This window comes from Aspergillus campestris, assembly GCF_002847485.1.
Source record: "Aspergillus campestris IBT 28561 chromosome Unknown P168scaffold_7, whole genome shotgun sequence".
Classification (NCBI taxonomy): Eukaryota; Fungi; Ascomycota; class Eurotiomycetes; order Eurotiales; family Aspergillaceae; genus Aspergillus; species Aspergillus campestris.
Genome location: NW_020194342.1, coordinates 972,219 through 996,781, shown reverse-complemented (window position 1 = coordinate 996,781; position 24,563 = coordinate 972,219). Strand labels below are relative to the sequence as shown.

The 24,563-nt window shown below is 52.9% G+C and overlaps 10 protein-coding genes across 10 annotated transcripts; 4 read left to right on the top strand and 6 right to left on the bottom strand.

The window, feature by feature from the left end:
• Positions 1-154: 154 nt before the first annotated feature.
• Positions 155-486, bottom strand: P168DRAFT_319248 (uncharacterized protein; the record flags this gene model as incomplete). Its single annotated transcript, XM_024840258.1, has 2 exons — positions 155-331; positions 394-486. 2 exons carry the CDS (start codon positions 484-486, stop codon positions 155-157), a joined length of 270 nt encoding a protein of 89 aa, XP_024692381.1.
• A 1,677-nt stretch (positions 487-2,163) lies between these two features.
• On the bottom strand, positions 2,164-2,909 carry P168DRAFT_297665 (uncharacterized protein; the record flags this gene model as incomplete). Its single annotated transcript, XM_024838198.1, has 4 exons — positions 2,164-2,463; positions 2,514-2,593; positions 2,630-2,723; positions 2,763-2,909. The coding sequence occupies 4 exons, from the start codon at positions 2,907-2,909 to the stop codon at positions 2,164-2,166; spliced, it is 621 nt and encodes a 206-aa protein (XP_024692380.1).
• A 1,722-nt stretch (positions 2,910-4,631) lies between these two features.
• P168DRAFT_237606 (glycogen [starch] synthase) lies at positions 4,632-6,955 on the top strand (the record flags this gene model as incomplete). Its single annotated transcript, XM_024833566.1, has 4 exons — positions 4,632-5,096; positions 5,159-6,521; positions 6,583-6,778; positions 6,838-6,955. The coding sequence occupies 4 exons, from the start codon at positions 4,632-4,634 to the stop codon at positions 6,953-6,955; spliced, it is 2,142 nt and encodes a 713-aa protein (XP_024692379.1).
• Positions 6,956-8,247: 1,292 nt separating this feature from the next.
• Positions 8,248-9,823, top strand: P168DRAFT_290908 (NMT1/THI5 family protein). Its single transcript, XM_024837317.1, has 4 exons — positions 8,248-8,313; positions 8,417-8,588; positions 8,638-8,787; positions 8,836-9,823. Exons 1-4 carry the CDS (start codon positions 8,279-8,281, stop codon positions 9,505-9,507), a joined length of 1,029 nt encoding a protein of 342 aa, XP_024692378.1. The 5' UTR covers positions 8,248-8,278; the 3' UTR covers positions 9,508-9,823.
• Positions 9,824-9,857: 34 nt separating this feature from the next.
• Positions 9,858-12,213, bottom strand: P168DRAFT_327823 (uncharacterized protein). Its single transcript, XM_024841283.1, has 3 exons — positions 11,702-12,213; positions 10,577-11,611; positions 9,858-10,508 (listed from the first exon to the last, which is right to left on the bottom strand). Exons 1-3 carry the CDS (start codon positions 12,095-12,097, stop codon positions 9,954-9,956), a joined length of 1,986 nt encoding a protein of 661 aa, XP_024692377.1. The 5' UTR covers positions 12,098-12,213; the 3' UTR covers positions 9,858-9,953.
• A 1,190-nt stretch (positions 12,214-13,403) lies between these two features.
• On the top strand, positions 13,404-14,228 carry P168DRAFT_344953 (uncharacterized protein). The gene is made up of 4 exons (XM_024841852.1): positions 13,404-13,556; positions 13,615-13,700; positions 13,760-13,884; positions 13,943-14,228. The coding sequence occupies exons 1-4, from the start codon at positions 13,455-13,457 to the stop codon at positions 14,215-14,217; spliced, it is 588 nt and encodes a 195-aa protein (XP_024692376.1). The 5' UTR covers positions 13,404-13,454; the 3' UTR covers positions 14,218-14,228.
• A 665-nt stretch (positions 14,229-14,893) lies between these two features.
• erg20 (bifunctional (2E,6E)-farnesyl diphosphate synthase/dimethylallyltranstransferase) lies at positions 14,894-16,146 on the bottom strand. Its single transcript, XM_024835200.1, has 2 exons — positions 15,990-16,146; positions 14,894-15,923 (listed from the first exon to the last, which is right to left on the bottom strand). The coding sequence occupies exons 1-2, from the start codon at positions 16,104-16,106 to the stop codon at positions 15,000-15,002; spliced, it is 1,041 nt and encodes a 346-aa protein (XP_024692375.1). The 5' UTR covers positions 16,107-16,146; the 3' UTR covers positions 14,894-14,999.
• Positions 16,147-16,587: 441 nt separating this feature from the next.
• Positions 16,588-18,940, top strand: P168DRAFT_311331 (anaphase promoting complex subunit CDC23; the record flags this gene model as incomplete). The annotated part of the gene is made up of 4 exons (XM_024839484.1): positions 16,588-16,691; positions 16,748-17,474; positions 17,538-17,721; positions 17,780-18,940. The coding sequence occupies 4 exons, from the start codon at positions 16,588-16,590 to the stop codon at positions 18,793-18,795; spliced, it is 2,031 nt and encodes a 676-aa protein (XP_024692374.1). The 3' UTR covers positions 18,796-18,940.
• A 1,256-nt stretch (positions 18,941-20,196) lies between these two features.
• Positions 20,197-22,331, bottom strand: P168DRAFT_254461 (ATP dependent DNA ligase domain protein; the record flags this gene model as incomplete). The annotated part of the gene is made up of 2 exons (XM_024834414.1): positions 20,197-21,130; positions 21,181-22,331. Coding segments are annotated over 2 exons (2,085 nt in total), but the record flags the coding sequence as incomplete, so codon positions are not given.
• Positions 22,332-22,579: 248 nt separating this feature from the next.
• Positions 22,580-24,420, bottom strand: P168DRAFT_311329 (SF3a splicing factor complex subunit PRP9). The gene is made up of 3 exons (XM_024839483.1): positions 24,313-24,420; positions 22,855-24,251; positions 22,580-22,802 (listed from the first exon to the last, which is right to left on the bottom strand). Exons 1-3 carry the CDS (start codon positions 24,400-24,402, stop codon positions 22,778-22,780), a joined length of 1,512 nt encoding a protein of 503 aa, XP_024692372.1. The 5' UTR covers positions 24,403-24,420; the 3' UTR covers positions 22,580-22,777.
• Positions 24,421-24,563: the final 143 nt, after the last annotated feature.

The window sequence follows — 24,563 nt, the reverse complement described above, 5'->3', positions numbered from 1 at the left end:
TAAGACCATGATGCTATCATACAACCCATCAACGAATCAATCCACGCAATCCCAAACCGTATCCCCCTCGCCCCTCACAACCACAACAAGAACCATAAAAAAAAGCACCGACAAATCCACAAACCCAACCATTATACTTTTTTACACCGAAAAATCAAGCCTTGTGCGCCCCCAACCCCTTGTTCTCGCCCAGCGTCTTGGGCTCGTGGCCGCCCTTGCCACTGCCTGATTGCGTGGGGCCCGAGCTGCCACCGCCGCTGTGTAGGCCGCCTGAGCTTTTGGCTGCTTCGGGGAGTTCGGCGGTGCGGTGGACGCGGTTGATGTCGGCGTCCTTTTGCTTAAGTTAGTATGTGGATTGTGGGAGAGTGTCTGGGGGGTTGGATGGGGACGTACGGTTGAGCCTGCGCCGTGGACCTTGTTAGGGCCGTTCTCGATGGGGTTGTCGCTTGAGGGGACGTTGTTGTCGTATTCGGCGCCGCGGACCATTGTGAGTGATTTATAGGGTGTTTTGAGGTGATGTAGTAGATGTAGGTATGTAGGTAGGTAGTGTGCTGGTGATTGTGGTTGTGTTAGTGGTGTTTCTTGTTGTAGTGATAGACGTGTGGATGGTAAAGTACTCACTGTCAAGGATGATAGATGTGAAAAGTTAATTAATTAGAATGACTGTTCAAATCCGAGTCCATATAGGCCAACGATCCAGCTTTATATGGTTGATGTTCGATGATTCGGTCGACTTGGAATCTTGGTGGTAATGACCGCACTATGAAGTCAGAGTGGAGATCCATGATCTCACCTTGGTTGTTGACATGGAAGGATGGGATAGAACTTGGTTGGGTGGGGTTTCCCCTCGTAGCTTTTCATTACGAGTATCAAGAGTGATGTAGTTTGACAAAAGAAGTTGACAGAATATCGTGGGTGCTGGTAGAATGGTTGGTAGGGGAATATGTTGAACGGGCATCTTGATCTATCACCACCACCAAATGATGTCGCACCTCTATACAGCTTCAAACAAAGGAATGCGTTCTGTCCCCCCAGCTTTTAATATGCAATAGCAAATACTACATATCATTATTTCTGGCATAGAAGGATAGCTAGACTTTTGGTACATTGAGTCTTTTCTGTCGCAATAAAAGATGGTATAAAAGGATACCCACAGAGCTTAGAAGTAAGTATCTAGATATCTTTTGTAGCCGAGTGGTATTCTTTTCCACGTATTAGCTATCGACATGCGACCGTCAATACTACCAATTCATTTCTCTTGATAACACCAGATCAATCAAGACCCAATTTTGTCTTCCACCCAGCGTGATCCATCCCGGGAATCTGCACCACACAGTCCAAGCCCTGGATTACAGCAGCCTGTTGGGCTGGAGAAAGTGTGATAGGCCCTTGGGAGCTGAGGTTGCTCGCTACCTTTTCGGCTTGAGTGGGTCGCAAGCCGCAGCTATTTGACAGCCACTGTACCAAAATGCTGACCAGCACTTTGAAAGGGCTTGAACTATTGATATCCCTAACAGTATTTATCTTGAAGACAAGAAGATCGACCTGCTTGGATAGACGGGATAGACGCTGCCGCCGAGGGGATCTAAGGAGACTACCGACCACCATGTCACATTAGTACCTGGTGTGGGGGTATTAAGACATTCAAACAGTCGTACCTGCCATTCGGGAGTTAAATCTTCTGAATAGACTTGCCGCTTGGACTCCTGTAAAACAGAGCTGGGCCAGCTGGTTGAAAGGGCTCGATGTCGTAGCGAGTAGCTTGTCGTTAACTGCTTTGGGGCTCCTTGAATTGTGATGAGGAAGTTGACATCCTAAGAGTAAGCCGGATTCGTCCACTACTGATTCAGACACAACTCGTACGGCATAACGGTCGGGGGGAAATGGTGTTGGAGATATGTCAAAAGACACAGAGGGTCGGAAAGAGAGAGAGGGAGGGAGGGTTGAAGGAAAGAGGAGGCTACCAGCCACAGCAACGTACACTTCTCACCAGGTTTGTATGATCACTTGCATTTTGTGATTCCTACTGTCTGGATTTTGGTCAAGGCAAATAAGTAGAAACAGTCAAGAATGAATTGTGAAAATTTGATCAAATTACCTAGCCATGCCTGTATAGTCGTCCTTTTAGATCTCTATTACTATGGATTGCTACGTCGGAAATAATTAACAGCGAAGCCCATCCGATATGGAGTACATATCTCTAGGCTCGCCTGTTTGTAAAGCGTAGCAAGATGGCCTATACACCTCACTCAAGTCCTCTTCGTGAAAGATATCTGTCCCATCAGCGTATTCGACTATGTACGTCAACATCACCAACCAGTACATTCCGTAAGTTGTTCGCCCACGATCGCGGCAACGCAAATAGATCAGGGCTTTGCAATATGTTAGGGCAGTAGGGATTCGGATAGAAAAAAATTGAGGCTCTAGGCGACCTTGACCGTAACCCAATCTTGCGGGTGGAAGCTGATTGTCTGATGCTGATCGCCGGACTCCCTGTTTTGGGAGTTGCCCACGAGATAGGGTAGGTCTGGAAGAACATCGGAGTTTCGATATATCAATATCGCGATTTCTTCTTTGATATGCAGATGTGTAGCTGGGGGTGGGGTATGAGGTGGGCTCTAATATGGACATTCCGTGCTCTTGGTGCAGCGAAGGAAGCCGGCGTTGAGAAGGACGGAGTAGGATACATCTATGGAGTTGTCTGGCACAACAAACGCGGCGCCCTTTTTAGTACTGCATCGTTCATAGACAGAGGGGCATACATCAACAATGGTGGAGATCCCATAGATGGTCAATAGATAGTTGCCCCAAAGGAGGTTGGGGACATGGATAGAGTCGAGAAGACTCGAGATTGATGCGACTAGACTGTTATCCAGGCTCTGACCATGGAATGTAAAATCGACCGCCATAGTCGCAGGCATCCGATATTTAGCACCTGGACATGGGCGAAAAGTGGCGTTGTATTCCATAGGTGTCGTATAGCTCCATCGATTCACTGCACACTAGGTGTGGAAGAGAATTTCTTTGCGATTGGCAGTTGGCGGAAATTTTCTCGTCCCTCGTTGGGATCAGAATTTACTATGCATGCCATCCTTCACCCATTGTTTGCTTTCTTTTCTGCACGGACTGTACTCTGTCAACTGTCAGGATGGCGGCAAACCTGCTGCAGTTGGGATTGATCTCTTCTATTGGACCCCGTTTGCTTGAGACAGCTAATTGACGGCGACTTGGATACTTGATACTATTCCATATCCTTGAACGCTGTCGCCTGCTACGCCAATTCATTCTTCAACGTCTGGACTAGTTCGCTTCTGCTCATCGCTGTGAAACACCCATCCGTTGAGACGACCAGTCCGTGCACCATTCTCGCATGCTCTACTATGCAGATCTTCAAACCTTACGTCGTGGATACTTCCGGTTCACCGGTAGGGTATTCGGGATGGCGCCGGACGTGTCCAGACAGCGCGAAGGTCGCAAGAGGCGAGGGATGTTCGTGGCGGTAACGACCTCGCAGGAGCATGAAAAAAATCCTACCAGAGAGATAGACAGGGTAGTATTGACAATTGATGGGCGGGCGGAACCGGTGAGAAGGTTGATAAAGTGGATACCGTTACTCTGGACGACGGATACTGCACTATCTGATCCTGAATCCTTCATCGACTGCGTCTGCTGCTCCCCTGTCAAGCTACACCTAGAAAGCTAGGCTCGTGCCTACTTCCCAGTCGTCCCAACGGCCTATTGTCAAAGGAACTGGTACGAGCTCACTGGTCCTTTTCGCGCCGAACGATGAAGCTGGAAATGATTGGCACCACAGTGGGTCATGACGTAATGATCCAACAGCTTTCCCCAGATCGTTCTCCACGTTGGGAATCAATTCAAGACAGTAATTCGGAGATCTCGGAGTTGATCGTGTCTTTTTTCAAGTTATGATTCGAGTCGATGATAATTGAATTGCGCCGGATCTGTTTTCTGTCGACTTTGGCGTGATACGACAGGCGAGTCTGCCGCGGTCGATCTCACCGGAGGACGTGCGTGGTGAGAGCACCAAGGCAAATGGACGTGCAGATGATACGCAGCTAGTCGCATGATGTTGCAAAGACCAGGGTTGTCATTTGTCGGTTAAATGCAGGATGATCGAGTCTTTCTTCCCTAGCTTTTTCCCTTTCATGTTTATGCGGATTGGCGTCCGTGCCATGCATTGGGACTGGGTCAATTGAATAAGACGCCAGGAAGATAGAGGACAGGAGAAAGGGGTGTATGTTTTAGAGACAGATCTGTAGTTAATTAGCGACCTATTACTAGGGGAATAGATGTCTTAAACTCAACGGTTTCTTGATTATCCAAACCCAACCACCGCATTGACCGGGCTTTAGTCTCCGCCACCCGCTGCTCTCCCTCCATCCCCGCAGCAGGAAAAATTTCAAGGCATCCTGGTTCGCTCTGGGAATTTCTTCCTTCTCCCCCCCTCCTCTTTCTCTCTCTCTCTCTCTCCTTATTCTCCTCGGTGTCTCCACTTCCCTGTTTATCCATATAGCTCCACCGATCCCCTCCTTGGATTTGTGTCTTCTCTCCCTCCTCCCTAGCTAGCTCTTTCTCCCCGTTCTCCTGTCCTACACATCAGGCCATCCGTCATGGCCAGCGACGAGTCTGGCTCCGAGCCGATAAAGCGCGATGTGCGCAACCATATGCTGTTCGAGATCGCGACGGAGGTCGCCAATCGCGTGGGAGGGATCTATTCCGTTCTCAAATCCAAGGCGCCCGTCACCACCGCGGAGTATGGCGATAGATACACTCTGATCGGCCCCTTGAACCGAGCGTCGGCTGCCGTGGAGGTGGAGGAGCTGACCCCCTCCAATCCCGCTATCACGGAGACCATCCGATCCATGAAGGAGCGCGGCATTGACATCATCTATGGGCGCTGGCTGATTGAGGGTGCGCCTCGGGTGCTCCTGATCGACACGGGCACGGGGTACGGATACCTGGACGAGTGGAAGGGCGACCTGTGGAATATCTCGGCCATTCCGTCGCCGGCGGCTGATACGGAAACGAACGAAGCAATCGTTTTTGGCTATCTGGTCGCGTGGTTCCTGGGTGAAGTATGTGGGCGCCAATTCCCCGGGCCGTTGGGGTGGAAACATGCTAACGGATCTTCTTCCAGTTTATCGCCCACGAACGCCGCCTGGCGGTGGTGGCTCATTTCCACGAGTGGCTGGCTGGAGTGGCTCTGCCGCTGACCAAAAGGCGACACATGGATCTGACCACCATCTTCACCACCCATGCGACCCTACTCGGGCGCTATCTCTGTGCGGGGTCGGTCGATTTCTACAACAACCTCCAAAACTTCGACGTGGATGCCGAGGCCGGCAAACGAGGCATCTACCACCGGTACTGCATTGAGCGAGCTGCAGCGCATTCCGCTGACGTCTTCACGACCGTGTCGCACATCACGGCGTTCGAGAGTGAGCACCTGCTCAAGCGCAAGCCGGACGGTGTCCTGCCGAACGGGCTGAATGTCAAGAAATTCTCCGCGGTCCACGAGTTCCAGAACCTGCATCTGGAGTCTAAGGAGAAGATCAATGACTTTGTCCGCGGTCACTTTTATGGGCATAATGATTTTGATCTCGAGAACACCCTCTACGTGTTCACGTCCGGTCGGTACGAGTTCCGCAATAAAGGCGTGGACATGTTCATCGAGGGCATGGCGCGGCTGAACCACCGCTTGAAGACCAGCGGATCCAAGACCACCGTCGTGGCCTTTATTATCATGCCCGCCCAGACGACTTCTCTGACGGTCGAGGCGCTCAAGGGCCAGGCCGTGGTGAAGTCGCTGCGTGACACGATCGAGATGATCGAGAAGGGCATTGGGCGGCGTGTCTACGAGCGGTGTCTGGCGTGGAAAGAAGGCGATAACATGCCCGATGAGAAGGACCTGATGGCCAGTCAGGACCGCGTCCTGCTGCGGCGGCGACTGTTCGCCATGAAGCGACATGGCCTACCCCCGATCGTCACGCACAACATGCTCAACGACTCCGAGGACCCGATCCTGAACCAGATCCGTCGGGTGCAGCTCTTCAACCACCCGTCCGACCGCGTCAAGATCGTCTTCCACCCGGAATTCCTCAATTCCTCCAACCCCGTGCTGCCGCTGGACTACGACGACTTTGTCCGCGGGACGCACCTGGGTGTCTTCCCGTCCTACTACGAGCCGTGGGGGTACACCCCGGCCGAGTGCACCGTCATGGGCGTCCCCAGCATCACCACGAACCTGTCCGGGTTCGGATGCTACATGGAGGAGCTGATCGAGAACTCCTCCGACTACGGCATCTACATCGTCGACCGCCGACTCAAGGGCGTGGACGACTCCGTCAACCAGCTGACGGATTTCATGTTCAACTTTGCGCAGAAGAGCCGACGCCAGCGCATCAACCAGCGGAACCGCACCGAGCGGTTGAGTGATCTACTGGACTGGAAGCGGATGGGGCTGGAATACGTCAAAGCCCGCCAGCTGGCTCTTCGCAGGGGTATGCCCATTCCCTCCTTGATATCACGTTTTGCCCTCATCGTTGACTAACGCGTTTCTAGCCTACCCGTCGTCGTTTGGCAGTGAAGAAGACTACTTCAATGTCATCGGTGGGACCGAGCAGAAGATCTCGCGGCCTCTGTCAGTGCCCGGATCGCCCCGGGACCGCTCCGGCATGATGACCCCCGGGGATTTTGCATCGCTGCAGGAGGTCAAAGAAGGCCTGAGCACGGAGGATTATATTGCCTGGCGATTGCCGTATGTTCCCTTCCGATGAGCTGATATTCAAATGATCACCGGGACTAACCCATATACAGGAATAGCGAGGAAGAAGACCCCGAGGAGAACTTCTTCCCCCTCACCCTGCGCACCAAGAAGGCATCGGACCGACCCTCGTCGCCGCTCGACCGGATATCAGTGAACGGAAGCCAGTGATCGCGTGGCTTTTGTGGCGTGATCTACCGAAGCCATCCGACTTGAGGAGAGGATCCTCTCTGATTGTACCCATTTGCTGCTGGCTAATGTGTGTTACTTTACCATGTTCTTTCTGCATCCTTTGCATCGCCATGTTCTTTTAATGTTTCCTTTATTGCCTTTTTGGAGAGTTTACATATTACCAACATATCTCCTACATACATACGATCATATTTTTCAACCTGGCGTGCTGTCTTATTCTCTTCCGCGAGTGACTCACTGTTTGCATTGCTGTGTCGATCAATCCGCTGTTCCACTTTCCTCTTTTGTCCCTTCATCCTGTCATCAATGCAGCGTTTTATTTTGCCGCTTGGTTCCTTTCAGGTAGATTCAACGTTGAGAACATCCATTTCTGCCAGTCCTTCCGAGAATACAGCTTATCACCCTTGGGCCCCCGACCTCGTGAAAGAGGGGTTGGTCGAACCCATGCGAAAACCAACAACCGCCATCAGTTGGCCTGCAGAAGAAGTCGATCATCGACCGGGGGTGAAGCGAATCAGGTCGAGGGGGGTGGGTGGGACAGTGGAGGAGAACGCTCCGAGTCCCCAGTGGGTCAGGGTTTAAGATGACGATGATGCAGCTGTTCCAGGATAGAGTTCCAGCGACTTCCTGTCTGTCATGTCCACACTCCAATAAGAGCGACGCGTGGCTGGCCTGCGGGGTACCATTCAGAGTATCCGGTGAGACCAACAGAGTTTAATTAGAATGATGTTGCGGTATTTTCATGATTATTGTCATGGCGGTTGTAGAGACATGCCCCGCATGTGACTTTGGCCTCAGGCTGCCCCTCTTCTTCTATATAAATCTTCCCTCGGCCATTTTCCCCTCTTCTCTTTTTTCTCTTCTCATCACTTACTTATCGTCTCTGATTGAACATCCTTGGCTCGATCTATGCCCTTCAATTCCAATCATCCAGCTCACCATCGGTATGGCTCTCAAAAGAGGCCGCGCAGACAAGGTCCCAGACCTGGGGTCTTTTCGCTACGAATTCACGGGTCAAGGTATCGTATCTAGTATAATACAATCAGTCACTGCTCGCGCATGACAGGTGTTCGTCTCGCGTCGGGCTCGTCCATCTACCATTCTATACAGCATGGATAGAATGGGGAAGACAAGTCCGGCCGGTCGTTCTGAGATTATACTGTCACAACTTGATCTAGATAATACTAGCGAAAGGACATGCGTCGCTCTGATTGTTCCCCTTTGCCCCTTTTGATGTCGAGAGGGGCCCGTCTCTCATGCTGACTGTTTTGAAGTGAAGTATAACCTTGTGCCTATACCAAGATGTCGACTGATAAGATCACCTTCTTGACCAACTGGTATGCATATGCACAAGGGCACTACTTGCTCACTCACTTCACTATTCAATTGGCAACTGCGTTGCTATCGTGATACTGGAAAAACAGTTACTAAGATATCCAGGCACGCGACGCCGTACCACGCCCCCCTGTACCTCGCGCAAGCCAAGGGTTTCTTCAAAGAAGAAGGCATCAAGGTCGCCTTGCTCGAGCCCAATGACCCGTCTGACGTGACGGAGATCATCGGCAGCAGCAAGGTCGACATGGGCTTCAAGGCTATGATCCATACCCTTGCCGTAGGCAGAACCACCACCAATCTGCTAGCGATAGTACTGACGAATGCAGGCCAAAGCGCGCGACTTCCCCGTGACCTCCATCGGCTCTCTCCTCGACGAGCCCTTCACCGGCCTCGTGTACCTCAAGGGCAGCGGAATCACCGAGGACTTTCGCTCCCTGAAGGGTAAGAGAATCGGCTATGTGGGCGAGTTCGGCAAGGTATGCCTCCCTAGTCTAGTCCACCGAAGCAAAAACTAACAACCCCAGATCCAAATCGACGAACTCACCAAATACTACAACATGACCACATCGGACTACACCGCCGTCCGCTGCGGCATGAACATAACCCGGGCCATAACCTCCGGCACAATCGACGCCGGCATCGGCCTCGAAAACGTGCAAATGGTCGAACTCTCCGAATGGCTCGCCGCCCAAAACCGCCCCCGCACAGACGTCCAAATGCTGCGCATCGACCAGCTCGCCGAGCTCGGCTGCTGCTGCTTCTGCTCCATCCTGTACATCGCGAACGACGCCTTCCTCGCGCGCAACGAGACGCAAGTCCACGCTTTCATGCGCGCCGTCAAGCGCGCTACAGACTACGTCCTCGCCGAGCCTGCTGCCGCATACGAAGCCTACGTGGACGTCAAACCCGCTATGGGCACGCCCGTGAACAGGAAGATCTTCGAGCGCTCGTTCGCGTACTTCAGCCGCGATCTGAAGAACGTGAACCGCGACTGGGCGAAGGTCACTGCTTATGGCAAGAGACTGGGCATTTTGGATGAGACGTTCCAGCCGAACTATACTAATCAGTATTTGTCGTGGACGCTGGATGGGGATTCGGCTGATCCGACGGGTGATCAGAAGCGGATGGTGGAGTTGCAGGAGGAGGTTGCTGTGCAGGGTGGGTTTAAGAGGTTGGAGGTTGCTTCTTCTGCTTGATTTTTAGCCTCTCTTTTGAGGTTTTAAGGCACACGGGATGACGATGTCGCTTGTTCGGCATGTCTGTCTGTTTGTCTGCCTGTCTGTCGACGCGGTGATGTTATGTCCGGCTTGCTGGTTAGGGTTAGCTAGCTACTACTTTCGTTGAATGCCGGATATATGCTACTTTAGTCTTGTGCATGCACTCTTTGTGCATTGATGGACTCTAAAGTCAATCAATTGATTTACTCCCAGTTTTTCTCCAAATCAAGCAGTCAATTACAATTATCCATTAGCGGGAGTCAACCCTAATATATACACACACCCAACTATCTACCATGCTCTACCCCATCTATCTAGTCTATGTACCAAATGATATATACTAATATACAGCCCAATTAAGCATTACATCCAACACTTGATAAATCCCTTGAGCAACAAGACTTAGACAGGTCCAGCCCCCGCCATCAAACAATATCATCATCGCTATCACTATCGTCATCATTGTCATAATAGTCTCGCCCGAACTCACCCGGCCGGAAACTTCCCAGCGACGCCAACCGCGGGTTCCCCAGCAGCTCGAACTGCGTCGCGTCGTCAGCGGGACTCTCCTCGTCAGTGAGGTCCTCGTCGCCGTTGTACCCGTCGATGACGGCCCAGCCACCGCACGCGCGGTTGTAGATCCTCTCGATAAAGAAGGAGATGGCGAAGGCGAGGAGCGGTACGAAGCGCCGGGTGAGGAGGAGCCAGATGAAGATGACGGAGATGCAGGCGGTTAGGAAGCCCAGTGCGAAGAAGGCGAATCGTTCGAGCGCTTTCATTGAGGATGAGGAAGACGGGTCGGTGGGGATTTCGTCCCGCCCGCCTTTCTCGGCGAGCTCGGCGTAGGTGAGGTCTCCGCCGGGGGTCAGGGTGGTTTCTGGGGATAGGGGGTCCCAGCGGACGAGTTTTGTGGAGCCTAGGGTGTGGCCTGTGGCGTTGATCCCGAGGACGCGGAGGTAACGGAAGCGGTAGAGCTGTTCCTCCGGGGCGGGTATGTGGTGTTGGAGAAGGGGATGGGGATGATGGTTTCGAAGCCGGTTTTGGGGACTGCGGTGACGAAGCCTAGCTCTTTGTCGCCCGCGTCGAGGGTCGCGCCGTTGACGGCCCGCGCGGTGGTCTCATTGTTTGCGTTCCATCCTTGGACTACCCATGTGGTTACCTCTGTCGCGCCGTTCCAGCTGACAGTCGCCTCCGGGCCTGATAGTGCGAGGTCGGGCCGCGTCGGCGGATAGCCAGTCCAGTGCTGACGGACGACGCGGTCCAGAGCAATTGATGGCGCATCTATACTGGCGTCTGCACCGGTGGAGGTGAATGCTGGTGCAAAGTGTACGTCGCAGAGCACTTCACCAGTGGAGACGTCGTGTTCGGTCCATGAAGCTGGGCCGGCGCCGGCGCCGTAGCTGACCAGGACGCGGCCGTACTCTTCGAGGAGCTGGACAGAACCTCCCAAGAGAGTCACCGGACCGGGCTTGCTTGGATGGTACTCTTTGCGAAGCCGAACCGTCATTTTCTCCTGGTCGATGTCGAGGTAGAGCGCCCTGCTGCTCGAGGACGCACTACCGTCCACGTGATTATCGAAAAGAGCGATGGAACTGCCAGTGCTGGTATCCACAAAATGCGCGTGACTCTGGGCGAAGAAGCTTGTCGCTGCGCCTTCCGACAGGTCCTCAAAGTCGTTGACATCCTGTCCTCCCCCAAGGGTCCAGATGATCTTCCCTGTACGCCCGTCGACATAAACGAGGCTGTTGGCCGACAGCAGGGATACCAGGTAATTCCCCTTGGTGTCCTTGTCGACGCTACTTATGTGGTAGGGATCCAGCGGACTTTCTTGGGACGTCTGGTCGTTGCGGGGACCGACCGGCTCGACGTGGTCCGAAGCGCGCCATTGGAAGCGTGGAGATCCAGTAGCGACCTCGACCTCCTGGAAGGTCCCGTCGCGGATCCAGCCAACATCAGGCAGTTCATGTATATCGACAACCGTGAGAATGGCGGTTCCGTCGGGGGTGATTTGGAACTCGTTTCGATCCGCGGTGAGGTTGTTGGCGCCGAGGACTCTGTATTCCTCGAGGTAGGAGGAATTGAGCTGTTGTCATTAGCCAAAATACTCCCCTTTCGTGTTCATTATCCCCTCAAGTAATGAAGTTTAAGCGAACAACCCAGATTGGACACCCACCATATAGTATTCCCCCTTCCCACTGCGGTCATCGCCCACCCAGAACGTCAGGTACGCCTGATCCCGGAAGGGATAGACATTCACATTATAGGTATTCTTCCCCGTGAGCCCGTAGTTCCTCGTCCATGCGAGATGCCCATCCTGATCAAGGATCATGGGACCTGGGCTCCGGACACTGGAGCCCCGCGGGGCCAACAGGGTCGACCGTCCATCGCGACACCGCGGGTCGTATTGCAGCTGGTTGAGTGCTGGACCGATGACGGGAGCAGACCGGTATGCTTCGGTCGGCCACGGGCCTAACGTGCCGTTCTCAAAGGCGGGTGATCGATCGTAGGGGGCATGGTCTGCGTAGGCCCCTATCGAGACGAATAGGAGGACCAACAGTCCTCTCAACATCGTCGGAGATGTTGGAAATAACTGGATGGGGACATGGAGGGAGACGAATCGGATAGGTAGGGTTTCGAGGGGAGTCTGACTTTCAGTCGACGGACTGCCAGGTCATGACCTTTTGGTGATGTACAGGAGCGCAAAGGGAGAGCAAGAAGAAGTTGAAGTTCGCTTTAAAATCGGCGTGAGGGGAGATCGTCGGGGGGCATAACCCCGTTGGGTTCCTCAGGCCGATCCACCAGTAAGGCTGCCAATCATCCGCCCCCAGGCACCAATGGATCTCCTTGTATTGTTCGATATATACTTCCTCATTCTCACTTGATGGAAAGTCAAGGTACTCACTTGAGATGGCTGCAAACCATACGAACAGCTGGATTTCATATTCTTGTATAATAATGATCGCATTCCCCTCTGGGCAATATTTATATGGAGTAGGGTTTTGTCAGAGCCATGAATATATATTCCATGCTGTTGTCTTCCAGGGTCTATTAAATGTGTGAGTAGAGGGTAGAAGTCATCATTTTTCTTTCATTTTTTTGAAACACAACCTGTCGCAATATAAGATAGTGCGTAGAAAGGGTACCCACAAGACCCAGTAGTGTCTAGATATCTTTTTCAGCCGAGTGGTATCTCTTGCCACACAGTTCTCGGTCATATTTGCTTGGACGACATCTATATCAGCACGGTCGACCAGGCTCTATAGGCGTATGTATTCCACCTTTCTGGCTCGTAATGAGATTGTCGTCGGATAAAGGATCTCCCCAATCTCATAGTTTGTCGATGAAAGAGCCCTAATAGTTATTGGGAACAAGGAAGTCGAAAATGGGGACGTATTCCAGTACTCCACCTGCCATAAGACCACCCTTATCAACGTATACTGCAACCAAATGGGGAAGATATGCCCTGCAAGAGTATCTAGCCTCATGCACACTTACAGAATTATCATGGCCTACTCGACACAGGTGAGATGAGGTAAAAAATGCGCCAGTTTAGAATGATGTCGGGGCTTGTTGGAGGAAACCCTGAGACATGTCATTCCATCGCAGATAGGCCTGAGATTAAACAGGAGAATGGAATCTATGCGGAGAAGGGTAACAAGAGACATATGCCAAGTGACACACAAACGTGAGAGGAAGATGTCGTTGGCACTGTGATTGCCCAGGTAAGTTAATAGTAGACCTTATCACTTCCAGTTGAGGAAGTGAATGTCCTGAGGCAGTCACAAACACCTCTCGCCAGCTCAAATCAAACACTCGCTCGCCTTTCAATTCTTCCTTCTTCCATATTCCTCCTTCTTGCTTGACACTCACACCATCTCTTTTCCCCTCAACCATCTCCATCGAATCCCTTTCTCCAATCTTCCAACATGTGTGACTCCAAAGACTGCAAGTCCAGTGGAACCCCCTCCACGGACGGAGGGTCAACCGACAAAGGGTTCACCTACACTGGCTCTGGGGTCAATGACAAGGTAAGGACAATCTCGACTTCATTCCACCAAACCATATGTCAATGATCAACACGTGTAGGGCAATCACTACTGCTCCCGTGACTACGGTCCAAGCTCTGGCTCCAATGGAGAGGAGGGAAAACCCGGCTACCACTACTCCAACAGGTTATGCTCCCTTCTATATCCCATGTCTTATTGAGCTTTAAGCTTATATTGATTACCAGTGACGGATCATACTACTACTCCAACCCCAATGGCAGCAAGTACTACAATGACGGAAAGGGCTACGATCGATACACCGCCCCAGACGGGCAGACCTTCGAGCGTCACGAAACCCAGGACCAAGGCTGTACGAAGACCAGCTAGTTTGATGGCATCTGTAGGTACTGGCTAACATGTGTGCTCAGCCGGTGAGACAAACGAGAGTAGGGTGACTGCCGGAGTGGAAATTACTGAGGAGGGTGCTGATGAGGCCACCGACGGTGATGACGAGGAGGATTCCAGCGATGGGACGGGCTCGTGTGCCTCGTATGATTATGATGGGGAACCGTTTGGCGGTCTTGAAGAGGCGATTTACAGTGATGAAGAGGGCTTGGAGGGTGGCGATGACGATGACCAGTATGGTGAAAGTTGCGGAGATTTTGATGATGTACCTGTGGAAGAAATCGTCTTTTATTATTGATGCTTTTGAAGAGTGACTACACAGATGCACCGGGAAAGCTGTGGTCTTCGTTTATCGTGATTCCGCTATTATGTGGTGTTTTTTTACTCGGATATGCTGTTGTTTACCAGTAGTTAGTGACCTCCAGGTTCAAGCCAGCTGATTTTGTTCTATCTTGAGTTTACCCTAAGCCTGCAGAACTTCGTATATACAAGGGCTATATAACTATGAATAGACTAGTATAACTTAAAGTTTTTTATCTAAATAATGCCTTGTTATGGTACAATCACATCGTCCCATCTTCAGGGTAATACCACAGGGTATACCATCCAACCTTGACCAATAAACTCCAATGATATCAATCGCTCACGCAAGCTATAGATCTATTGCCCGAGGACGTCTCAACCATCAGCTCATTCTCAACTTAGTTCCTTTCCAAGAATCTCGGTAACTAGACATACTGAGAAACCAAGCCTTACTCTCAAATACATAAGTTCAAAGTTCCCATGGGTATAGAACATGATCATCCGAGCTAGATACTAAGCAGAGGCAGTTCACATAAACACAAGTACTGTCAGACTGGCAGCCAGACAAACAGCGTCCCATCTTACCAGTCAACAATCTCTGTTACAGTAGTGCTCTCCTTATCTTGAAACGCTGTCTAACTCTATATTATATATATACTATTATCTATCGACTCGTTTCATTCAGATCAATTTACATCAAGGGGTATGAGGAGCTGGGTAGGGAGGGCTGGAAGGGGTATCGGGGTCCGAATAGAGTCTTGATGAAGGAGAAGGGATCTACTTGGAGCGCTTGTAGATCTTGCCCAGGAAGGCTTCGAAGACCTCCCTCTTCAGACCCTGGGTCTCGTCGATGGCGGCGATCTTGCTCCGCAGGTCGCCGACGGTCGACTCCTCGTACTCCTGGTAGACGCGCTCCAGGTCGAGCTCGCGGTACAGGGCCTTGACCTTGGCCTCGAGGTCGGCGTCCTTACGGCCGTAAGCCGTGTCGAGGACCTGGCGCTGCTCGGGCGAGCAGCGCTGCAGGGCCTGGTTGACGAGCCATGAGCACTTGTTGTCCTGGATGTCGGTGCCGATCTTGCCGATGAAGGCCGGGTCGCCGTAGGCATCCAGGTAGTCATCCTGGACCTGGAAGTATTGGCCCAGGGGGATGAGGATGTCGTGGGCCTGCTTGAGGTTCTCGGGGCTGGCCAGCTCCAGGTAGAGCAGGGCCAGGGCCACGGGCAGGTAGAAGCTGTAGTAGGCGGTCTTGTAGGTGACGATGAACATGTACTTCTCCATGGAGAAGTTGTCGAGGTTGACCTGGTCCTCGGGGGCCGTGATCAGATCACACAGCTGGCCCAACTCGGTCTGCCAAGTGGTCTCGTGGAAGAGCTCGATGAGATCGACGTAGGCGGGGTGCGATCGGAAGTGCTTCTTGAGGATCACGTAGATGCCGGACTCGAGCATGAAGGCGTCGTTGATGGCGATCAACCCCACACCGGACTGGCGGAACCAACAGGGCTGTCCACGGCGCGTGATCGAGCCGTCCATGATGTCGTCGCTGACCAGGAAGAAGGCCTGCAGCAGCTCCGTCAGCCAGCCCAGCATGCTGAGGTGGGTGAACTGCTCCTCGGTCAGGGGCTTCTTCAGCAGGGCCAGGCCGGTATCGGGCACGGAGAGGCCACGGTTGAGCTTGCCACCGGGGGTGTTGACATTGAGCGACTATCACATCAAGCAGCCGTTAGTATGGTCCTCCTTTATACGTCTGTCTAGAGGAAGAAGACACACCTTCTCGAACCACTCCATGGCATTGCCGGGCAGGTTATACTTGCGGGCGTGGGCCAGCAGATCCTCAGCGAGGGAAGGGAACACGGCCTCGAAGGCCTTGCGATCGGTGGAAGCCATTCTGTACGTCGGTGGTGATTTGACGGAGAGGGGAGTGGACAGAAAAGGAGCAATTGAGGGGAGGCGAAGAAGTCGAGACTCCAGAGTGGGGGATCAAAAGGAGATGAGTGCCTGAGGCTGCTGATTGGCGGGAACGCCCCGCGGTCACGTTTGTCTGGTTTGTCTCGTCCGTCCCAATCGGGAAATCCGCAATCATTGAGTCCATTCCGGTCATTTATGACTTCGTTTCTTCTTCTCCTCTGCGCGTCCTCATTGATTCTCTCATTTTACCGCGATTTCTTGACCTGGCTGTTATTCAGGCGGAGACGCATCTTCACGTCTGTGGTACCCTTTCTCCAAACCACCTCCGAGTTCGCATTTGTCGCGTTCGCGACGGAATGATGCTGGGGTTGCATACCCACTACTAGCAACAGACAACTGGGAGACCTAGTGGAGTAATATATCTGCAGGCAGCTCTAATATAAATTTCATTCAGTTAAACATGGCATCCGCACTCACCGAGGAAAACATCCAGGAACTCAAGCATCGGCTTGAGGAAGCGGCCATCAAATGCTCCGAGCGCTGTCTCTACCAGTCCGCCAAATGGTACGCCGACTATAAACAAACATTGGGAAGGCCAGCGACTGACGCACCATATACAGGGCGGCCGAAATGCTGGACTCCCTCCTCCCAATTGAACAATACGACACCGACCCGGAATCCCCAATGAACGTCAACGATAGTCCTCTGAACCCTCCGAATCCTCCGAATCCTTACCTCCAGACACAAGATCCGCTCGAAGCGAAACTCGAGTACCAAGAGTTGCACAAGTACCTCCTGGCCAAGTCCTACTTCGACACGCGCGAGTACGACCGCTGCGCCGCAGTGTTCCTGCCTCCCACCATCTCCCCCGTTCCGCTCTCCACTAGTTCCCCCAACCCGCGAACGCGACAACCGTTGACGCCGCAGAAGGGCAAACACAAGGCCGCTTCATACGCTGGTGTTAAAGATGGCAATACCCTTCGGAATCCATACCCCGTCATCAGTCAACGGTCACTGTTTCTCGCCCTATACGCCAAGTACCTGGCCGGGGAGAAGCGGAAAGATGAGGAGACGGAAATGGTCCTGGGGCCAGCCGACAGTGGCACGACGGTCAACCGGGAGTTACCGGATCTAGCTCGGGGCCTGGAAGGATGGTTCGTGGACCGACAGGAGAAAGGCTTGGAGGAACACAACCAGGGTTGGCTCGAGTACCTCTACGGAGTGATCCTGCTCAAGGGACGGAACGAAGACGAGGCAAAACGGTGGCTGATCCGCAGCGTCCACCTGAACCCGTTCAACTGGGGCGCGTGGCAGGAGCTGAACGATCTGCTGGCCAGTGTCGAAGATGTAGGTGTTTCCAAGCATGAACCGCGCGGCAGAACCGCAGAACAGGTCTAACGCCCAACACAGTTGAAGCATGTCGTCGAACATCTACCCCAGAACCTCATATCGCTCATTTTCCACGTGCACTGCAGTCAAGAGCTGTACCAAGCGACGGATGAGACCTACCAGACCTTGTCGGAGCTCGAGGCCATCTTTCCCACCAGCGCATTCCTCAAGACCCAGCGGGCCCTCCTCTACTACCACTCCAAGGGTGCGTCCTCATCTACCCCCCCACCACAGTACCCCCACACAAATCTAACCCGCAACAGACTTCGAAGATGCCTGCGACATATTCACAGAAATCATGACCACCTCTCCCCACCGCCTCGACAGTCTCGACCACTACTCAAACATCCTCTACGTAATGGGCTGGCGGCCCCGACTCGCCTTCGTCGCGCAAGTCGCAACCGCAACCGACAAATTCCGCCCCGAAACCTGCTGCGTCGTAGGCAACTACTACTCCCTCAAATCCGAGCACGAAAAAGCAGTCATGTACTTCCGACGCGCACTGACCCTCGACCGCAACTTCCTATCCGCATGGACACTCATGGGCCACGAGTACATCGAAATGAAGAACACACACGCCGCCATCGAATCCTACCGCCGCGCAGTAGACGTCAATCGCAAAGACTACCGCGCCTGGTACGGCCTCGGCCAAGCCTACGAAGTCCTCGACATGTCCTTCTACGCACTCTTCTACTACCAACGCGCCGCGGCCCTACGACCCTACGACCCCAAAATGTGGCAAGCCGTCGGATCCTGCTACGCGAAGATGAACCGCCTCGACCAGAGCATCAAAGCGCTGAAGCGAGCCCTCGTCGCAGGGTCATACTCCGCCGACGACGACAACGCCTCCGGACCGCCCCACAAAATCCTCGACCCAGAGACGCTGCACCAGATCGCGACGCTCTACGAGCGCACCGGTAGCGAGGAGGAAGCCGCTGCGTACATGGAGCTCACCCTGCAGCAAGAATCCGGCGCAACCGTCGAAGAAGACGACGCGAACTCGTCATCCTCCTCCGACGATGAAGATGAAGATGGTAGCCAGAAACCCCGCCGCAGACGTCGCGTCTCTGACGACGCTGAAGGCGACTCCTGGCATGGCACTGGCGTCACGGCTACGACGTCCAAGGCTAGGCTGTGGCTTGCGCGGTGGTCGCTGCGGAATGGGGATCTCGAGCGCGCGGATCAGCTCGCTGGGGAGCTGTGTCAGGATGGAGTGGAGGTGGAGGAAGCGAAGGCGTTGATGAGAGATGTGAGGGCGCGGAGAGAGGGTGAGGAGTGAGCTACTTATCTACTGTATACTCGGGCTATATGCATATCCTATTTGTTTGATGCGTTTTCTTTGTTTGTTTGTTGTCGATAGCGAGGCGTTCTGTCTGTTCCTATGGGAAAGGAGGGATCATGCGAGGACAGGATGAGTATCCATCATATAATAACTATTCAGTTCATTATTCTTCCATAAATGGATATACCACGGTGTAACCAGACACGTGAGCGTAACTACCAGAGTATATAATATAGCAACAAGGCTCCAACAAGCCTCACATCAACCAGCCAGGGTTACCCAACCACCACCAACATCTCAAGTAAAACACTCCTCCCCAAGACACCCCAACACCCTTCGATCAAACCCAACAGACACCTTAAACAACCCCGCACAGCAGCATCTGTCACACCCAGTGCTCTCTACCCGTCGCCGCAGACCCCCATTCACCACAGGCGTCGGCGGGACCTCACTCCCTACTCCCCCAGCAGCCAGCAAACACGAATGATTCTTCCCCGCACCCGTGCTCCAAGAAACACAAGCATAGAAGAATTCCCGTCCAATATTCTCCCACGTAGAGCGCAGGCAAAACCGAGCGTCTGTGAGACCGGTGCTGAAAGCGAGGAAGTCAGGGTCGAGGACGAAGATTTTGCCGCTGCGGGGGTAGGTGGGGGGTGCGCTTTGGAGTTTGTGGGAGAGTGCTTTGATGAGGGTGAGGAGGGTGGGACCTAGGGGGTTGTGGGGGGATCGATTTGTGAGGAGGATGCCGATGGATGGGGGGTTTTGTTGTTGGTGGGAGGGTGTGTGGGGAGTGGGATGGGGTGTTAGGGTTTTGGGAGGTTCGAGGTTTTGGAGGAAGATGGATGGGTTGGTTGTTAGGTTTGGGAATTGGTGGCTGCTGGGTGGGATGCTTTTGGTAGTTGGGTTTTGGGGTGTGTATAAGATAGGGATGGTGGTTAGGGGTGACTTGATGGGTTTGGTCTGCTTCTTTGGGAGGGTTTTTGCTGTGGGTGGCTTTGTTGTCTGTCCACTTTGGCTGGGCTCTTGCGTTGGTTTGGATGGCAATGGGGATATTGAGGCATGTGTATAGTTTGATGTGCTAGTTATAGCCCTGGACACTCCGGCTTCGTGGTTTTTGGTCTTTGTCCCGGGGCTGCCAGCAGACATGGACTCTTTTCTTCGGCTCCAGTCTCTCTGGGTGAGGTTGTCATTGCTTTTGAGTAGATGTCCTTGTGATTCTGCATCGACAAATGATGTGTTTGGTGAGACATTTCCATCGACATAGATTGGGATGTTTCCTGTCTGAACGTTCGTCTCTCTCGTGCTTTGCGATAACCTCTTGTGGTAATCGGGAGAAGGGTGAGCAAAGCCTGTGTTGGATTGGTCTTCCATGCGAGAAGACACTTCTTGGGACGACAGCGACGAGCTTGTGCTCTGTGACCTATTGGTTATGTATTGCGCAGAACCATTTCCTATTTTAACGCGCTTCGACCACTCAGACTCGTCTTGCGCCATGTCCTCAAGGACGAGCGATCGAGCGCGCTCAGCCAACACCTGCAACTCTCCAAACGAAGCAGCGTCTTCAAAAGTCCTGTCGGAGTGGACTTTGAGTATTCGGGGAAACCTAAGTGCGAAATACCTTGCACCTGAGGGTTTCTCAAACCCACTGCCCAGCATTTCCACGACGAAAGGTTTCCTGAAAACGCTGTCCATGCTGGGAAGTGTATCATGACCGAACTCTATATTAAAACCGTGCCCACTTTCCGGACTGCAGGCACTATACTCTCCAAGCTGGTTGAGGAGCTGCATGTTTTGTATGCTCATGCAGTGGCGGTTGATCGTATCCACGATGCGAAACTTGGGCACGGCGTTGCATTGCAACACGGCGTCCTTGTTGAGAAGACATCCGATGAAGAAGCGCGTCCACAGTAATTTGTTGGCGCCATTCAATGCAGCAGCTTCGCAAGAATCGTAAGCCCCTCCGATTAATGCTAAGTCCACGGTGTCACCCAACCCGGGTATATAATCTTTCTTGAGTTTGATCCAGCGGCCAGACGGGGCGTGATTAGTGCTAGACATTATATTGAAGTATGGGTCTTCACACCCTTTGAGTACGAACCCTTCCCACTTATTGCTAACTCCTTTTGCGAAGATGCTTTCTAGAGTGGATCGGCTGCCAGGGTGGGAAAAGTCTAGGACTCGTTGGTCCGAGATGCCGGCACGACCATGTATGATCTGTGTCACTTCTTTAAGAAGCAATCGCCTTTCCCGGTGTGGCTTTCTAAGGCATATACTGTCATCCAGGAGAAGGATATCGAAGAAGATTATCATTAGGTGTTCATCTGGTTGTGGTCTAAAGGGGTCAGAACTATGTAGCGAGTGAAGGCTTCGAGATATGCTTACGGTGAATCGTTTTCGGTCCCTATAAAAGTGCCGGACCGAGATATAAATTTGCGCAATTTGTGAAAATCCATGATTTTATCATGCTGGTCACTCCACACAAGGAGTTCGCCTTCGAGAATACACCGGCTAGAGAACTTGCACTCCGGAGATCCAATCCTCAACGCCTCCTTGAGCACGTCATGAATTCCGGACCTATCCACCTTTGAGTCCTTCCCACTCTTCGAGAATATCTGGATGCTCGGATGTGTGCTCAGGTCTATATGGATCTGACAGTATTCGCCATCGTACTTTCGCTCCATACTGATCCGACGCTGCCCAATCATTTGGCAGCAATTCTTGATACTCCGAGCTTTATAGTACTCCGGCCTTCCAATTTTGACCCCCATTCGTGGAGTCAAGTGTTGCAGGGCTATCAGCCTTAGGCTTCTAGCCAGTTCCGGGTCTGGATGTGGCGGGAAGTTGCACATTGGCTGCGACGCCAGCGTGCTCAACGCCGCTTCAAAAGAGTCCTGGAATATAAGTAGATGAGGGAGCAAAAAGTGTAGACTCCTTAGCGTCAGTGGCAGGGGCAGAACAACAGGCGCAAAGCTCTTGAGAATCATGCGCGTCAACCATTTCGCATCTCTACTAGCCAATCGTCGATACAGAGGAGACAGCGCCTCCTCGACATCGACGGCACCGCGCTGTCGCCTCCGCAAACTGGGACCCGAGAATCGGCAGCGGGAGGCGATCCTATTCAGCGCCTCATCGATCTCTTCCACGGTGATCTCTTGGCCCCGGATTATGTGGTTCTCCGCCTGGCGCATAACATTCTCAACGCACTGTCCCAGGTCTGCTCCGCCAGACTGACGCCATTGCTCGAGCTCTTCGCGTCGAGACGATCCAAGGAGTAGACATCGGCCTATGACTCTCGCCAGTGATCTGTCTTGTAGCCCGTATACCCTGTCTGTCCGTTTCTCCGGAAACATACATGACAGCACGGCTAATTGGTCCGTGTACTTGTCACGCAGACGCTTGCCATGTTGGGCAAACCAACGTGTCACAACGCGGGCATCAGGGTCGTTCCGTGTAGCCTCGGTCGAGGCCTTGACGAATCTGTTGTTCTCTAGAGACGAAAGCAGATCGCACAGAAGCGTGAATTTGAAGCCCATGTAGGTCGGCTATGAGCCATCAGAGGCCCCATGGAAGCTGCAATCCAGATCGGAATATCAATTTCACTTTTGAGTCGACGTGGGGGCTCCAATGTGGGCAAAGAGAAGCCACGCGAGGTGCGCGTCCATGGATCGCGAAAGCACGTGACACGACCTCGATCTAAATGGCACGGGTGGGCATACATAGTTGACAAATTGTGCCAAGCACCACTGAGATTTATCTACAAATCACACAAACTCTTTCGTGTGGATGATGGTAATGGTAATATCTTTGAATACAATACATATAGAGCAAGGTCTACCTGTCCGTGCGTGGGTGATGTAGAGATCTCCAACCAACAGCCCATATGACCCAACAAAGACGCCCGCCAAACTCCAGGCTTTTAAAGATAATAAAGAAACAATGTAAGGTTGGAAACAATAAAAAGTACCCGAGCAGCCTCTTACTAGAGAATGCCTTGCTTTTGGAGACTGTTGGTTGTTAGCATCAAGTCGACACGTATAATTCCAAGGGTTCACATACTCCAGATAAATCCTCTCGGGCATCACGTTACCCTCGGCATCCTCCATCTGCACCACGTTGTCATGGTGCTCGCGGTCCTTCTTGCGCTCCTGCTCAAGTTTCTCCCATAGCCGGATGGCGTCGTCGATCCGAGTGATCTCGCGGAACAGGTTCGTGTTGGATGTGACGCCGAGACATTTGAGGCCGAAGAGATGTAATGCCTCCGAAAAGTGCTTGTCAAAGGCACGGCGACCCATGTAGACGTAATTTCCGCAGATCTCACAGGGGTACTCGACGCCCAGACCGTGCAGTTTGTAAAGCCAGTAGGGGATGGGCTTTCCGTCCCATGCAAGTGGCAGTTTCAGTGGGTTATAGATCCGCTCATCACCCTCGTCGTCCGACATATCATTACCGCGGCCTTCGCCGCCGGGGTTTTCGGAACCCGCAAGCAACGCCTCGAGTTCCATCTGACGCTCCCGTTCGGTCATACCAGCCCTACGTTCGACATTGACCCGCGTGGCTTGACGCTCGGGGTCAACCACCTTGGCTAGAGATCGGACGCGATGCTCGCGCTCGGCAACTGCACGTTCCTTCAAGCGATGAGTCGCAGAGGCAGCACCCGCTCCCGGGGCAGGTTTGTCACCCGAGTCACCGGCAGCTTTACGGGCCTCGGCGGCCCGGATGTGCTTCTTCCCTGTCAGATGATTCCGATAGACGTTCTCGTTCTTGAACTCGCGTTCGCAGTCCGCACACCAGATACCTTCTCCAGATCCCTCAGTCTTCGGGCCCTGGGCGCCATTTTGTTTCTCTTCCGTCCACCCAGGAACTTCATTCGCGGCCCACAACTTCTCGAATTCATCATCAAGGCCTGCAAAGAGCTTTCGAAGATCCTGCAACGGCCGTGCCTTCTTGACGAAACTCTCGAGGTATTCGGCAAGCTCTCCGACGTATTTGAAGTACTTATCCGAGATCTTCTGGGCCGGCTTCATCTGCAAGGTGGGCGGCGTGAACACATCGAAAACGTCGAGATACTGAATGTACGACAGCCGCTTGACACCAGGGAGGTTCAGGTACTCTTCGTGCAAGCCCGTAAGATCCAGGAACTGTCCGAAGCCCTCTTCACCGGTGAACATATTGTCGATTTCCATCCCCACCGGCTCGCCCTCGCCCGGTTGGCGCCGCTTGTAGGCTCTCTCGAGGTTCTCGACCGGCTCGTTCGGGTAGCGTCTGTGAAAGTCCTTGATCTCATCTAGTTGCTTGTAGAACTCCTCAAACTGGTCACCAGTAGAGATCGCCTGGAGCTCCTTCTCGCGTGCGCCGTCCGCATCTTTGTAGATTTCGAGTAGCCTCTTCGACTGCTCCTCTATCCGATTCAAAAATTGAGAGATTTCATGGTCACGAGACAAGCGCTCGCGGATCTAATTCAGCGCAGCGCCCGTTAGCTACATACGCAGATGAAAACAAGACAGGGTAACTCACGTTTCGGGGCTCCTCGACGACGCGATCAGCAATCGCCTGCTCCAGGCGTTCAAGATCCTCGTGGATAAATCGCTGGTCTTCGAGAATCATTGTGGGCGCTTGTTTGCGAATGGGGGTGGATCTTGCACGGAGGCGACGTTGGTCGGCGGAATCTCGAGAGCTTTGCGGCGATATATCATCACGTGACTGCGGGCGGTGTCCGCGAAAAGTCGCGATCGAGACTCGATCGTTCGCCTCGCCCAGCTCCGGTC